This window comes from Bombyx mandarina, chromosome 05 (genome assembly GCF_030267445.1).
Source record: "Bombyx mandarina strain Sakado chromosome 05, ASM3026744v2".
NCBI classification, from domain to species: domain Eukaryota; kingdom Metazoa; phylum Arthropoda; class Insecta; order Lepidoptera; family Bombycidae; genus Bombyx; species Bombyx mandarina.
In genome coordinates, this window is record NC_143212.1 from 16,673,429 (window position 1) to 16,690,766 (window position 17,338).

Consider the following 17,338-nt stretch of genomic DNA (forward strand, 5'->3'; position numbering starts at 1 on the left):
GCAGGGCGGTGGTACCTACCCGCGCGGACTCACAAGAGGTCCTACCACCAGTAAAATGTTTGAGTTATTTGATGTAAAGTACATACACGATTCACACAACGACTATCAGCATCAAAATATTAGATTTTCAAAATATATATTTTTTACAGAAAATATCATATATTCGACATTCGTAAGGATTAAAAAAAAAAAAAAAAATGCGTACCATGTCCTGATAATTACGCATATAAAAAAAGCAGTGAAACCGTACTAAAGTATCCCTGTATCACACACACGATAATCAACTCTTATTTCAAAATATACAGTATACCAGCAGCCTCCACGTCTTGATACAAGGTCAAGAGTCTATTGAACATCCAATCGTCACTTGTATACTCTGCACGTACTGCTCTCAGGTTGTAAAGTAACTCCGGAGTGCTACGGCCGCATGACGCAGCTGCTGCGAGGGCTCGCCGGAGGTCGGGTGGTGCTCTGTCTGGAGGGCGGCTACAACACGACCGCCATCTCCTACGCCATGACCATGTGCACCAAGGCCCTGCTGGGAGACCCCATACTGCACCACTACGAACCGAGGACCGCCTGCCACTGGTCCGCCGTCGAGACCATAAACAACGTCATCAGCACGCACAAGAAGTACTGGAAGAGCCTCGCCTTCCAACTCGCTCTGCCGTCTGAGGACGTCCTCCAGCGGCCGGCGCCGTCGCGAGGCCTGGCCGACCTGTCCGACGCGCTGTCGTCTTCATACGAGGACTCCAAGAGCGACACTCAACTGGACACATCCCTGGAGCACAACATGGCTAACCTCAGTCTGAACAAATGCGGAGACGGCGTGCACTGCGGCACTGACGACGAGGACGACGCCGGCAACACCGCGTCCAATTCTAATCCGGAATCGACTGGCAATACCAAGAGTTTAGTGGATTACTTGTCGGAGAACATGCAGGCGCTCGAGGAGGGCGAGATGTTCGCCGTGGTGCCGCTGGGCTGGTGCCCGCACCTGGAGGCGCTGTACGCCATCCCCGCCGGGGTCCGCTTCCAGCAGGGACTCAAGTGCGTCGACTGCGAACACACCCTGGAGAACTGGGTGTGTCTGCACTGCTACATTGTGAGTATGCGCCATTATCCCATAGGGTGTGCAACCTAATAAGCCTAATAACCTGAGAGCCTTGAGAGGCTACATCAACGTAACCTTAACTAGTAGGTGAGCTCACGGGGCTCAAACCTGACGACGTTGCTAACACGAACCCTAGCAAGAGCCGTGCTTCGCAGAATCTACCGCCGGATCGGAAGCGCGACCCACTGAGAAGATCCGGCGAGAAACTCAGTGGGCTGTGTCTGTAGGTTAATTCACTCGTCGAGCGACGTAAGTAGACGCAAGCGACGGGTTCGATGAGGACGATGACCGAGTGTGCAGCGGGTGTCGCACTCTCGTTGGCTTCAATGACCCGGAGGTGCCGCGGGTTCGATTCCCACGTCGAACAAACATTCGTGTGATTAACACATTTATTTATTCTGTCTGGGTGTTTTATATCTGTATTTCTTCTCAGTCGTGTCACACTTGACAGAGTGGTCGTGATCGTCATGTAGTGTTGGAAGGGGCAGACTTGATGCGTCTCACGATGTCGCGCCATCTCTCCCTGCTCGAAGCCATTCTACTGCACTCATTTAAGGGACCTCCCACTGCAGTTTTAATTTGGTCGGTCCACCGCATTGGTGGCCTCCCGCGCGGTCTTGTACCATCAACGCTTCCCTGTACAACGAGGCGTTCTATGGACCGACTATATATATATCTGTATATGGTCTTTGAAGATGGCCATGTGTGCATAAAAACTAAGTCCAAGCTCAATTGTCGTCTCTGAGTTCGCGGTCCGACTGTTTGCCACATTCATTAACATGTAGACGTGATCGAAGCTTCAATTTGTATAACGCATGTTTATGCACCCTTCAAACAGGAATACGTTACTGCTTCGTGACAGCAGTAATCAATTAAATTAATTATATTTAAAAAAAATATATTATATAAAAAAATCCGTTTTAACAATTTTTAAACGATGTTAACGTTTTATCATGGAAGTCAATCGTGAAAATACTAATATACGTAACTATGTATTTTATTACAAAGAATGTGTACCGGCTTGCGGGATTTGAACGCCGGCCCAGTCGCGTCAAGGTACAAGTGCATCGGGCGACTTCTCCTTCAGGCCACGGCTACTTATCGCTATCAGAGAGTCTCATTAGCACTGTTGTCACGTGATGACGTCATCGCCTGTTTTGTAATATCTGAGAGATGGTAGCATGTCCCACTGCGCCTACCCTACCCTTAATCTTCAGAGTATGAACAGCTACTTCATCCAACTGTCGGCTGTCGATGTTTTTATTTATTTATTTTTTCTTAGATGAGTGGACGAGCTCACAGCCCACCTGGTGTTAAGTGGTTACTGGAGCCCATAGACATCTACAACCGTAAATGCGCCACCCACCTTGACATATAAGTTCTAAGGTCTCAGTATAGTTACAACGGCTGTCCCACCCTTTAAACCGAAACGCATTACTGCTTCACGGTAGAAATAAACAGAATGGTGGTACCTACCCGCGCGGACTCACAAGAGGTCCTACCACCAGTGATTACGCAAATTATAATTTTGCCGGTTTGATTTTTATTACACGATGTTATTCCTTCACCGTGGAAGGCAATCGTGAACATTTGTTGAGTACGTATTTCATTAGAAAAATTGGTACCCGCCTGAGATTCGAACACCGGTGCATCGCTACACACGAATGCATCGGACGTCTTATCCTTTAGGCCACGACGACTTCCAAAATTCTAATTCCAAAATTATTCATCCAACTGTCACCATGTCGGCTGTTGATGTTTAAATCGTGTATTGGGTTGAGTCCAGACGGCGTGCGCGCGCGGCGTGAACGCTCACATGCAGGCGCACTGGGCGGCCAGCGGGCACGCGCTGGTGCTGTCCCTGCGCGACCTGTCCGTGTGGTGCTGCGCGTGCGACGCCTACGTGGACCACCCGCTGCTCTACGACGCCAAGAACAACGCGCACCGCTGCAAGTTCGGCGAGGACATGCCGTGGTGCTACGCCGCAGACGCTGTAGAGATGCACTAGCCGCGTCACTCGCATACAGGGTGTGCTACTATCTAACTAATCTGAAGCGAACGAAAAAAAATTATGATAATCATATAACGCAAAACTGTACAGTTGGGCTGTGCACGGTGTCAGCCACAGAACAGCTACATATCTTCGATTGTACAATCGTCTTTCAAATATCTAAACAAAAATGGCGCTGGTTGCTTTGTTCCATACGGGTTATATTCACAGTCATCCAACCTACTTACTAAATCAGACCGTTATATAATATAATTAAAATATCAATCTCATGGCCCTAATTACTGGCTCCGGTAACTGCTTCACACCAAGTAACCCTAGCACTCATTAACCTACACAATAAATAAAAGCGTTAAAAAATCATTATGTATTTTAAATGTTTTGTACTGTACCTACTGAAACACTTTTGCGGCTCACTGTACAACTAAAAGTCTCTGAACTTTAAGTAACACTGAATCGTTTGCTGGTGTCCAGTGCAATCAGCACAGCGCTCTTTGTGAATTTTGATTCTCGTTTCGGGATCAATTCCAATACCTCTTGTTGTTGTATACAGGGTGTGCTAAAATCCAACTCGATGACTCCAGTAAATTAAAAATGTCAATATATCCGATTGATTTGAAACATTTGGATCGCTAATGTCTTGAAAATACTGTGATTTTCCATGATGAATATGCAGTATAGTAATTACTACTCCTACTACTAGAAAAACTGAAATAAAATTGAATAATAAGAAGTTAACATTTCCGTAACAAATATATAGTATACTTAGATATATACTAATACTAACTATACTACTGCCTCTATATGGTACTATCCTTACTTGAATTTAAATATTTTTAAAATTAAATAACTTATATACCAGACTGGGTTTTCGTCACATTATAAACACACAATATAGTGATGTGTAAAAACACGCAAAAATAGTTTTGTAATTATTTATAGGTTAAACAAGCATATTAGAAAATACTTTAATCAATTTAAAACAATATAGAAATACTATATCTGTATACTAATTGTTCCTAATGATAGTAAATTATGTTTATATTTTTACTAATTGTAATTTTCATTGCTTTAAATTGCGGGTTATATAATATATAATAGTGAGTGTCTATCTAACTGGACACATTGTAACGCTAAATAATTAAATACATTAAAACTCGAAATTGGAGGATGAGGTTTACAAATTGTTTTTTTTTTATTGCTTAGACGGGTGAACGAGCTCACGGCTCAGCTGGCGTTAAGAGGTGACAGGAGTCCATAGACATTAACAACGTGAATGCCGCCACCAACAACTTGAGACGTATGTTCTAAGTCTCAGTTTGTACTGTACAAAAGTTGCCCCACCCTTCAAACCGGAACGCATTACTGCTTCGCGACAGAAATAAGCGGGGTTGTGGTAGCTACCCGCGCAGGCTCACAAGACGACCCATCACTAACAAGTTGTATGATTATGTATTATACATATATAGGGTAAGATTTTTTGTGAGCAATGTGTTCATAGAGTAGACAGTCAAGAATGAAATAAAACAAAGAATACAAAAGGCGATTTTTGTAAAAATTAGACCCCGACCTCAAACTTGACTTTATGGTTGAATTTGCCAGAAACAGCATCATCACAAAAACAACAGACTAGAACTGTAGCAATACCCGAAATTAACAATAGACATGTTAATTTTGTTCAGAAATATTATTTGTTATAAGCATTTAATTAACATGAAAAAAATATAGAAAAATAAAATCTGTTTTCTTTTTTTTTTAAAGCGACTTGTGTCCGCGAATTTTTGCAAAATTGCCTCTTAGTGCCAAGAGTTTATCGAAATCGCTTTTTTTGTGGATGGAAGGACCGCGGTCGGCCCGCTGAGGGCGCATGGGTCATTCAATTGCATTATCGACGAAATACGTACAGTTGTCCGCATCTACGGCACAGTAGTCTGCAGTGTGGTTCTGTTAACCGTTACAGTGATGCCTAGTGCGCTTGTAGGGTGAGGCAGCCGTGGTAACTATACTGACACCTTAGAACTCATATCTCAAGATGGGTGGCTTCATTTATATTATAGATGTCTATGGGCCGGTGACCACTTAGCACCAGGTGGGCTGTGAACTCGTCTACCAATCTATGCAATAAAAAAAACTTGGACGCAATTAAATATGCAAGATATCTCTTATAAAATTCTATACAAACCAATACAAAATATTAAAGCAAAAAGAAAGCCGACTTCGACAAATAAAATGTGAGTATTATCGTGCATTACTTAAAGAGGATTAAATATGCATTATTAAAAATATGACTCAAAAATAACTATTCAGATCTTGATAAAATTGTAATGGAATCGCACTAAAAGTACCAGCTTCCAAATAATAACTTAAAAAAAAAGAATGATTAAAATCAGTTCACCTAGGATAAAGTCGAATCGATAGCCTCCCTTCCTTTTTTTTTTGAAGTCGGAAAATCATTCGTATATTAAGGTTTTGTTTTTCTAATAACTAATTAGAAGATAATATTCTTAATAATTAAATTTTATATTTTGATATTTGTTTATTTTGCAATACGACTGTTATGTATTGTCTGTTGTGCGTATTGTATGAAATACGCTTAAGGCACTGATTACATATCACAAATGTTTTGATATAGTATAATATATATTTGATATGTTATAAAGATGTATATGAAAATTGTGATTGTTACTAATGTATGCTTTTATATAAATGCGTTTATCGTATTTAATTATTTATAATAGGAATGGAAATATGTACATTTTCAATAGTTTGAGAAGTCTTTGTGCTTATTGTGTGTTTTTTAACGTTCTCGATAACGTAAAAGTTAACTCAAATTGGTGTGGAGTTGGAACGTTCGCCTACGTTTGCCGCTAGGGGCGCTGTTCCACCTTCATAAAAATTTGAGTTAACTTTTACGCTATCGAGAACGCTAAAAAACTCGCACTTAGCACACAGGAGTGCTTGCGGTCGGCAGCTAGTAGACAATCTATGTATTTGCATTCTTAAGTCACTGGCCATAGTTTACATCAACTGAGTGCTCGTATGTCAGTTTATTATCACATTTTAATGATAAAAAAAACTTCAATTAAGAATGTTTATTTGCATTATTTATTATTTGTAATACCTTCATGCAGGCTTTATTGAAATTAACCTAATAACTGGTACCTAGGTACATACATAATGTTAATAATTTAAATATTTTGGGCAGTGTACCCATATTAAAAAATTTATGTTTCGATTTGTGTATATTTCCCGCCCAGTTATCTGTCAGGTGTCTAAATGTAAAAAGTTTCTTATAGGCTGCCTTTATATACTTTTTAACTTTATTTAATTGAACGTAATGGATTAAATTGACGCATTAATTTATTTGAATAATAAAGATATGGTTAAAGATAAACTGGTTATTATTTTTTTTATTTAAGAAATCCATAAATTGTAAAGCGTCCCATATTTAATTACAGCTACAATAGAACAGAACTCGGTGGTATTATTTTATTTTAGGACATAATTAAAACTAAAGCTTAATTTCGTTTTCATAGTCATTATATTATTACCAATGAATACTTTACAGTTTCTACGTTGACCGTCAGCGACTGGCGTGTTGCTTGTCAACATTTGAATAGTGCGCTGGTCAAGAAAAACTAAAGAAACTCTTGGAAACCGAAAATAATAGTGTTAAATCATTTACTAACACAAATATGGGCCGTACCCTGGTCTCAATCAATAAAAACATAAAAAGACCAATGATGAGCGCATTTTCGGCAACACATCTTCGTTGTGTGGCATCTACTTTAATCGCTTTCGCTCAACATCGAGTAACAATATATTTGGTGCACGGATCGAACATAGACAAAATAGGGTACTAAGCAATCTCCGTGCGTCAATAATTCTCAATGTTGAAGATCGTGGCCTCCTTTAATGCCCTTCTTCTGGGTTATCCTGTGGCAGCCCTGCCTATCGTCGGCTGTGTGGATGACATCATGGACTGAAGTATTGAGAATAGAGCGTATCTGGTCCCGATCGGCCCTGGACTCCTGCCTCTGAGCCTTCTTCCGCATACCTTTCCTGCTATCAGCAACTTCTTTTAAATTTTCACCTCTCTTTCTGGCGATATGTCCAAAGAACCCGAAACTCTTCCAAAGGAATAAGCAATTTGAATAGAAGTGGGTTTAAGACCGGGGATAAATTAGCCTAATCCCACGTTTATTTTCTTTGAACGTTGATTAGTGTTATTTATTTTCGTTTCAGAAAAATCTACCTTTTAAGGGGCACCGCTTAGAATTTGCACAAAAAATTTCACGTTTATGAGTTCAATTTCCTTTGCCTATCTAAATGGACTAATGAAACAAACAATTCTTTGTCACTGTCATAAATTCGAATGATAACATTCCCCAACCCATTAATTAAATCAGTTTCATGTAATTTATTTAAAATAATACTGATATTAATATGTAAAATATCTAAATTAAAAGTTGTTAGAACTGAGTAGCTTTTTTACCCATAAAACGCATAGGTACCGTAGTAAAATAATGACCGAAATAAACTGGTTTATATCAATGGGGTTGGCAACTGTCAAAGTGGCGCTGGTGTGCATTGTTCCCATAACATTCAATATTTGTATTGGAATTTTTGATTAAAAATTATTTTAAGCACAATGACGCGTTGTTTTGTACCAATATGCTCAGAAATTGGAGTACATCAATTCCCGAAGGACAAGAAAATTGGAAGACTGTGGTTAAAGGCCATTTGACGCGAAAAAAGTATTCACACAAAAAGTTCGAGGTTATGTCGTAAACACTTTGTGGAATCTGACTATGAAAACATTAGTAAATACACAGGTATGCTTCTTTCTGTCAAATATATATAATGCATGACTAGGTGTAGCACACATCATTGTTCTCTTATTAAAAAAATCCAATAATAATTAGTTAGGCACACTATTAGTTGCTAACATATTTTGCAAGTAGATTTATGCTGTAAGGAACCTTTTAACAAACACAAAATCAGACTGGAGGAAACACATTCCTCATGAGCTGTTGTTCATTATTAGCTGTTACTATTGAAAGTTCTATCTAAATCGCTGCATCCATTGCAATAACAAATATTTTGAAACTATGGTCAGGTTTCCTTGTGATAGTATATTTAAATGTTATTCTTTGTGTTTCAGGTGTCAAACATTAACATAAATATCTGAAGAAAGGTGCTGTACCATCTATATTTTCATGGAATATGAAACCAGTTTCTGAAGAAACAAAAAGTAGAGAAGTTACTTAATTTATGTAATTTTAGAGAAGGAATTGTCAATAAAAATAATTAAAAATATTCCTGATTTTTTATTTCGACAAGTGTGTATAGTAATAATACAGATATTTTTCATACAATGCTTCTTTGAAAATATTTTCATAAAAGATATCTAATTTATTTAATATATTATTTATAAAATTATTGTCTTTTTCAACATAAATCACTTTGATGTCCTTGTAGGTGTAAATGACCAAGTTGCAGTATGTTTTGCCTGAGCAGTATAACTGTCCTTGGATTTCATAATAATATGGGCAGGTTTTTTTAGAGACAATATCCCGTTACATTGTTCTAAGTAAGGCACCGTTGATATATTTATTTCATGTTTTCTGCTAGCGTATGGACATTTCACTTCAATTATAGCTTCTTCGCCCAACACACCATCAGGAGATGCAGCAAGATATGGGCGCTCTTGGCTATTGAAAATGCCACATGGCTCCACTAGCAAATCATATATATTAGCATATTTTGCTAGAGCATTTTTTTCATTTTGTTTCAAAATTAAAATTTTGGTCATGTAGCTCTAATCTGAAAAAAGTAAAATAATACATTAGTTGGTAGGTAATGTGTGTAATATGAGCAATTATTTTTGCACATGCTACAAGGAATAAAGTTCCTAAGGTACACAATTTAATATTATTATTATAATAGCTACCGGAAACAGTTTGAGAGAAGTTTTCTAAGTTAAAATAAAACATCAACATTGTACCTTTCGACAAAATCCACTTTTTTTCTTCGTAAAGATGCAACACGTTTTCTCAACTCCTCCTTTAATTCTTTAACTATCCAGTTGGAATACATGTTGTAAAACTGTTTAGCACTACTTAGAAAGTAATAAGAACCGTATCAAAGTCACAAAATGCCGAAATATCACGAACGCAAAACACACAAAATGGCGGCTCTCTGTGACAAGGGAACAAGCTACGCTGGCGACATCTGAGAAAAGCTTTAACCGGCCAACCCCATTGAAATAAATCGAACAGAAAGCTTATAAACAAACGGCGTAACTAATGATTTTTTTTACGTAAACAATTTTTAATTGTAACGATGCTTGACATTTTCCGTTAGCACACAAAGTCAGTCGTATGTCGACTCAAGAACCATGCAATAATTTGAAGTTCACTGTAACTTAATTAAGCCTGGAAATTATTAGTGTTCACTACATGGGTTACGGCAGCACTTAATAAAGTGCCAAAACGAGACATTACTGCAGTACAATAAGTTTCACCATTCAATAGAAGCATTTAACGGGTACTACAATAAAATGTTTTTAAAGACACAAATATTCAAGGCTTTGGCATTTAAAAATCCTATAAGGCTACCTATTTCATATTGGATGCTTGTTGGACTAAGGTTCTTATTGACTTTGCTGCCGCAACGAGGATACATACACCCTGACGAATTTTTTCAGAATATCGAAGTTATTGCTGGTAAATGATTATGATAAATAATAATTAGTTATAATTTAGTATTGACAGTTTTTATAATAAAAAATACATTGATATGACAACTAGACCAATATAAAAATTCAAAATTAAGGATGACAGTACAAACTACCCAAATAAATTAAAATCCATTGTGTCTAAAATACTATGACATTCCATTGTGATTTAGTTTAGTAGTCAAATGAAAAGTTATGTGGATATTCTTGTGTCTTAATTATAATACTCCGTATTTTGTGTTTCAGGAGATGTATTTGGAGTGGATATTGCACGAACATGGGAATTCAATCCTAAATTTCCCATCAGAAACATCTTTGTACCAAAAATGATACTAGGACCTCCTTTGATATTCATACGTGCTCTTAATCCTTATGCTAAGAGCTACTTAAAAGTAGATCTTGCAACTCCATATTACTTGCTGGTTGTACCTCGTATTTTCATATGCTTGCTCTCATTGATCAACGACTACTGTCTTTACCGTACTTGTGTATTATATGGACAAAACTTCAGGAATAGACTTGTAATATTTGCAAGTTCATATATAGTCCTTGTTTATTGTTGTCGTAGTTTCTCCAATACATTTGAAATGATGTTCTTCTCTATCCTTCTTCTTTTAGTTGCCGAATGCATGCTGAGGTCTGACAGAGTTATATACCACAATGAGTACCTGCAAGAGAAATACAGACAAGCAAAAACTCCCGTTGAAAGAGTGAAGATTTTTAAGCTTACCACTCACTTGCCAGCTCATTCGCTAAGTCGTGTTATTATAATATCTGCTGTGGTTGTAATAGGTATTTTTAACCGTCCAACATTCATAGGTTTTGCTTTCCCACCTATATTTTTCTGGTTGCACCGGGGCCTAGGTTCCAAAGTTATAGGATTTAAGGATTTCCATTATCGCATTTTCGCTTTTGTGCTTTGCAGTGTACCTACAGCATTATTCCTTATATTGGTTGACTCTGGTTATTATGGTTACATTACTATGGCTGATGTAGAATCTTTGAAGGTTTCATGGGATAGCTGGATTGTTACTCCATTAAATTTCCTAAGATATAACATTGATTCAAAGAACCTGATGCAACATGGTGTGCATCCTCGGTGGTTACACTTAGCTGTCAACATACCCTTGTTATTTAATGTACTTGGAGGATTGGCTTTTTTGACCCTTTCAACACATGCCTACAGGTAAGTGTTATTACTATATACACTATACAATTATACACAAAAAAATCTTTGATAAAACATTACAATATTGCAATAAATCTTTTTCAAACTTTGTTTTTTTCTAGATTCATCCGTGGCCAATACAGCAAACTTCCAAGAATTCAAAGCATTACCGGACTGATGCTCTTCTCTCTAATCATCCCTATTGCAGTATTGTCTATCTTTCCTCATCAGGAACCCAGGTTCATCATACCAGTTTTAGTACCACTGATATACCTATATGGAAATCATCTTCACCCCAACGAAAGTAACGGAATAAATTACAGAAGACTGAAGAACGGACTACGGTGGACTTGGTTTGTTGTGAACATATTACTAACAATATTTTTTGGATTTTTCCACCAAGGAGGTATATACCCATTCGCTAAAAGTTTGCACTATGAAATTAAAGGTAATTATGGTGCTCACACTCATGTCATCTTAACACACAGTTACAGTATACCAACTTACCTCCTACAGTTAGAGAGTACAACTAAAATTTGGAAAAATAGAAACACAGGACACAAATACAGATTGGCTCCTTCCACTTTTATCTATAAATATGGGTCAATTCCGATGCGAGAATTGTTTATGAAGATTGATGAGGAACTATCAAATGCAGAGGCATTACTACACAAACATAAAAAGAATTATAGATTATACTTGGCTTCACCTTGTTCTTTGCATCAAAAAATATTATCTGAATCATATAAATACCACCATATTGATTTAGTAGAAGATTTTTCTTACTACCCTCATTTTTGTACTGAAGCCTTACCTGAATTTCCAAGTAACCATGATCAGTATTGTAATAAAGAAATTTCAAAAAATAAATCTACAGCCATAGATATAAATATTATCGATAGAATCTCATGTTATTTAAGAAAGTTTTGCTTGAAAGTTTACAGAGTTAAAACCAGTGACTATATAAAATGATCAAATAATAAAATCAATCATTCCAAATAATCATTATCACAATGTTTACATTTTCACCATTCAATTTACTGAGCATCATATTCTTCTTCTAATTCATCATTTCAGAACCACATTAAATAGGTAAATGAAAAATAAAACACTGATATGAAGTTTTCGAGCGTCTATTACAGTGTTAGTTATCGACCTATTATTATTTTGGAATTGATATATACCTCAATATACCATGCAGTGCAGGGACGATAGTATCACCTTAAGGCTGGAAACAGTGTTCTGGCGTATCGATATCTATGCAAGTCTATGAATGCGCACACAGCTACGCTGACGGTACGCGCGTGATTTGGTTCGCGCGTACGGTCGGTCGAGCCGTTGGTCCGACTCGTCGGTCGACCGACGAGCTATGAGATGAGATTGTATGGATGTGTTCATTAAAGCAAAAATGAATATCTATACAGAGCGCCTTATTACTGAAGTGCATCTTCGTCCGGAATTATGGGATTTATCATCTGTATTTTATATATATGATGCTGAAATAAGTGCTTGGCAAGAAGTTTGTAAAGAATGAATTCATTCCATAAATGATTAATTTTTCTTGTGACACGCATCGCAGTTCACCGTCAGCGTAACACTGAATGCATTTCCGCAACCGACGCGACGACGGCCAGGACGTACGGTCATGGCGTACCGTCGGTCGGGCACTGTTTTCAGTCTTAATGGGACCAGTCGCGCAGTATTGAAACATTTTCTAGGTCACATATTATGTACATAAACTGATTCAAAAACATTAAATGTAAATTTCAACGTCGTCACCTATTTCTAAGAAAACACTAAAATTTACATTCCTAGCTTTAGGTTATTGAATGTAGAATCTTAAGATTTTAGCTGTAAAATCACACGCAAACATTAGAATGATCTGATCTGATCTGATAGTTTATTGGTTTGTTAGGTATGATTGTGGCAAATCCTTTTTTTGTTTGTTAAATCAATAGCTTTAATAAAATAAACTGAAATGATTAAGAAAATAATTTGCAAAGATCAAGTCTAGTCTTATCAAAACTTTTCATTGATATATTTTTTATTTGCTCAAAATCTATATTTCATTAAGAATTCTGACAATTATTGATTAAGTAGTATTAAGAATGATTGAGATTGTTTAATTTTTAAGTATGATGTTTTTTTTTTACATAAACAAATACTTGTATCAATTCCCATGTTATTATCATGCTCTCTTAGTGAGATTCTCTTGTACATCTCAAGACAATCTTTACATACGCCTACTGTTGTATACGCGACGCGGTATATCGACATCGACAAACCTAAACGTTGATTTGTGATTGGTTGTTCGCCAGTTGACTTTAACAGCTGGCGTGTTTAATTTACTGGTCGACTTTAATGGAAATTGAAAACTGGAAATTATTCTTTCGGTTTCATAACCCAAATTTTATTTTATTTTATTAGGCACACAATACACATTACAAGCTAAAAATAAATGATACAATATAAAAAAAATTGTTATTGGTGCCCAATAAATCCCAACGTTTATGTTTACCATATTATACTGAATGAATAATTTTATACACGTTTTAGTGAACCTGGCCTAATTGTGGACTCTAAATTGTGTAATCCTCTAGCAATAAGTTTTTTAAACAACTGGCTTAGTACTGGCGTATAATTAATCTGATTAATTTATCTTATTTTTTTATTGTGTATAGTTTTTATTGTTTTTTAACCGCCTTCAAAAAAGGAGCAGGTTCTCATTTTGACTGTTTTTTTTATGTTTGTTACCTCTTGACTGGATGACTCGATTTCGATGACTATTGTTTTTAGTACACTTCGGTACGTAAAAAAAAAAATTGCTTTGGAATTATTTTTTTCTATTTGAAGTCGGTTTTTGTTAAAGCGTTTACAATTATTCCCACTGTTTTTTTTTACTTGATCAGTGATTTTTATTGTACTACGACTCCTATTAATATATGTTTGTTGTGTTATAGATATTTTTTCTTGTAAGGGTCGAAAAAACACACTTTCCATTTTTCGTTGCACCAGCACTCTAGCAAATACAATGTGCGAACATTAAGTAAGTGATGGTTAAGATGGCTTTATTTATGTCAATAGTTATTAGATAGGCGCTTTTGAAGTCGTATAAATGCTACTCAGACTTTTCAGTGATCAGCCGAAGCGAAAATGAGATTATAGAACTTATAAGGAACTTTAACGAATATTGATTTTAGTATTATGCTGATTGATGCTGTTTAATGCTGACCTGTGGGATATATTCCATTACATACTGTCCAGAGTAGGTAGTTAACACTAATTAAACTAATTGTTATATACTTTAAACTAGCACAGTAAGTTTTCATCATAGATAATGACTTCATCCAAATCATCAAAGGATTAACTGTGCGTGGCACATATTCCCTGGGTTTAAATTAGTTTAGATGACTTTGTTAAATTGCATATGTGGCCCATGTATTTATCGGTGAAGCTAATGTTCTGTTGATATCTCATAATTTGTTGAAACGTATTGTGCATGACATTTCTGAAACTTTTATTTTAGCCATACTATCAGAATCTCAATTTTCTATAATGACAAAATTAATTAGATGAATTATTACTAATAAAATAAAACTTTACACCAATGCTTACCTCATTTTTTTCTTTGAATCCCTTTCTCCACAATAAGTCATCTGATGTTAAAAATGTAACCAGGCTAAGTCAAATTGTCATGGCTTAATCAGTAAAACGCCCTGTGTAAATACTTCTTTATTATAACAGAATGAAACCTTGTTCAAATCCTAATCCCGCAGGCAAGTCTGAACGGCTTCGACGTTGAAAAAAAAAAGGTTTCTAATTCTATTTTGAAGCAAACATACGATCTAATTTAAAAGATGAGACTGTTGGATATTTCGATCTCATGTCTAGAGTAGTAGTAGGTATTCTCGTTATGAATACTACCACATACAATGTTTTTCGACGCAAACATCAGCTGTGCATCATTGAAGCGATTCCTAATATGTGGTACACGTGCCCCTGGGCTTAGGCGGGGTCCACTAGAGGGTACGTGAAAATTATATGGATAAAAGCGAATTAACTTGGTATTTAGCATGTCCAAGAGGGGAGGGACCGCGTGCTTGAGCAGTACCATCTGCGGAGGTGGTAGTCCTTGGTCCTTGGAGACTTTAATGCTCACCATCAAGAGTAGTTGGGGTCCAGAACCACTGGCCTCCCGGGTCGGGTTACCTACCATTTCGTCTTGGCCTACGGCTTCTCCCAGCTGGTGACACAGCTCACCCGTGTCCCAGATATTGAGGGGCACCAGCCTTCTCTGTTGGACCTTGTATTGACCATCTATCCAGCCGGATACGATGTAGTGGTCGACGTCCACTTGCATCGTCTGATCACTGCCATACTCGTGTTGCCCAACCGCTCTGTCGTCCTGTTCGTCGGACGAGGACCGGGTATCGACGAGTATGGCGGTATATGTCAGCACATTAGGATGGATTTCATGAACCATGGGTGCGGTTCTGCATTCCCTCTGCTGATCCTGACGTCTGTGCGGACCGTCTAGAAGACATGGGGCTCCAGGGGATGGAATTGTTTATATTATCTTTGTATAATAATGCCAGCAGGGATGCTGCACACCTCAAGCGATCCGCACATGCGGCCTGGAATGATGCCAGGAGATGTCGAGATCCGAACGTTTCAAAGGAAAGGTGGGAATATAACCCCGAAATCGGAGCTCGTTGCCAGAATTGGCCAGCGACTGAAGAGATATCCCTCCGGGAGCCGTGCTTTTTGATTATTCGCCATTGTTGCACGCATATTCGATGACAATCTGGCTCATAGTGCGAAAGAGAAAGCTGACCTTCTGGTCAAACTCTTCATCTCGAACTCGACCATGGATGATAGGAGTGCCATTCCACCGAACATCCCCGGTGTTATAGCTCTCTGCCGGAGATCTGCTACATATAGTGTGTAGTCAGGCGGGAACTCCAGGCCCTCAGTGTCCATAAGTCGAGTGGACCAGATTGCATCCATGCAGTGGTTTTGAAGACATCTCGTACAGTAGATACTAACAGCATTCCGTCTTCATTCCGCCTGGCATTGTTGACGACCATGAGCGACTCACCATCAGGTGGGCTGTATTAGGGTGGCCCAAAAAAACTTTTCTTTAGGTAAGTACTACGAATATATCGTACGAGATGAAAAAAAAACTGGTAAAGTTTGAGTTCTTAGTATTAATATTTAGAGGTGCCGCATCGTGATTTTTGATTTCCCACTTAAATAACACGGGTTTTTTTTTCTTTGGAAAATTATTGTATGTCAACGAATTATCATGTAGTAAAAAGAAATACATATTTTTGTAGGGGATTTAACGGCCTACAAAAAAGGTATGAGATATTTTTTTGCTAACTTAACTCGGTCAAAAGTTATTCGCAGTTAAAGCTTAACCTAAAATAATATATGGTGACTTTCACAATTTTTTATACTATTTTACAAAAAAATTACATAAAGAACATAAAACAGCTTTTTTTTCCTTTTTACTTTCCTTAATTATTGAGAATGAAATCTTTTAAAACTGATTTTAATGTAGTCGGAAGTACCTACTGTAAAAATTTGTAAAGCTTGTATTTGTAAAACTTCATTTCAAATAACTAATTAATAAATAATAGATTAGATATAGATTAAAGATTGTTTTATTCCATCTGAATCAACTGGTGTTAAGAATTTACTGTTGGTAGGACCTCTTGTGAGTCCGCACGGGTAGGTACCACCACCCCGCCTATTTCTGCCGTGAAGCAGTAAAGCGTTTCGGTTTGAAGGGTGGGGTAGCCGTTGTAACTATACTGAGACCTTAGAACTTATATCTCAAGATGGGTGGCGCATTTACATTGTAGATGTCTATGGGCTCCAGTAACCACTTAACAACAGGTGGGCTGTGACCTCGTTCACCCATCTAAGGAATAAAAAAAAAACATCATCGATACTTTTCATATACTACAATTATAATTCAATTTCTTTAATTTTGTTTAATTCACTATTCATACAAAAAATAAAAAATATATTTGAATAACGTCTTTAAGTGAAATGAAATGAAATGAAATACAATTTTTAAAAACACTATGTAAAAATAGATTGCTATATAAATTATTATTATTATTATTTTAATAGATGAAAAGTTTAGGGAGGAACGCGAGAAGCAAATTTGTATGAATTGTTTTATTTTTTAATTTAATGTTTCTTCAAGCTTAAGTTGGTAATAGCGGTGGTTTATTAACTGTTTTATATCTGTGAAAGTGCACAATAAATGTCAGAAAATGAAACAAAGCCGCTGGACGT

At 37.1% G+C, this 17,338-nt stretch overlaps 2 protein-coding genes and 2 long non-coding RNA genes across 5 annotated transcripts in view; 3 read left to right on the forward strand and 1 right to left on the reverse strand.

The window, feature by feature from the left end:
- HDAC6 (histone deacetylase 6) overlaps positions 1-6,516 on the forward strand; it is a 29,979-nt gene extending 23,463 nt beyond the window's left edge. For both annotated transcript variants that reach the window (XM_028180424.2, XM_028180425.2), the window contains exons 18-19: positions 396-1,105; positions 2,901-6,516. In XM_028180424.2, coding sequence (XP_028036225.2) covers positions 396-1,105; positions 2,901-3,122 — 932 coding nt within the window. In that variant the 3' untranslated portion in view covers positions 3,123-6,516. The remainder of the gene's footprint in view (positions 1-395; positions 1,106-2,900) is intronic.
- Positions 6,517-7,818: 1,302 nt separating this feature from the next.
- Positions 7,819-8,376, forward strand: LOC149503036 (uncharacterized). Its single transcript, XR_016323185.1, has 2 exons — positions 7,819-7,957; positions 8,287-8,376. It is a non-coding gene; the product is annotated as an uncharacterized LOC149503036 (long non-coding RNA).
- Positions 8,377-8,945: 569 nt separating this feature from the next.
- PIG-Z (phosphatidylinositol glycan anchor biosynthesis class Z) lies at positions 8,946-14,643 on the forward strand. The gene is made up of 3 exons (XM_028180433.2): positions 8,946-9,850; positions 10,108-11,047; positions 11,152-14,643. Exons 1-3 carry the CDS (start codon positions 9,685-9,687, stop codon positions 11,999-12,001), a joined length of 1,956 nt encoding a protein of 651 aa, XP_028036234.2. The 5' UTR covers positions 8,946-9,684; the 3' UTR covers positions 12,002-14,643.
- LOC149503037 (uncharacterized) lies at positions 9,882-11,796 on the reverse strand. Its single transcript, XR_016323183.1, has 3 exons — positions 11,537-11,796; positions 10,599-10,791; positions 9,882-10,529 (listed from the first exon to the last, which is right to left on the reverse strand). It is a non-coding gene; the product is annotated as an uncharacterized LOC149503037 (long non-coding RNA).
- Positions 14,644-17,338: the final 2,695 nt, after the last annotated feature.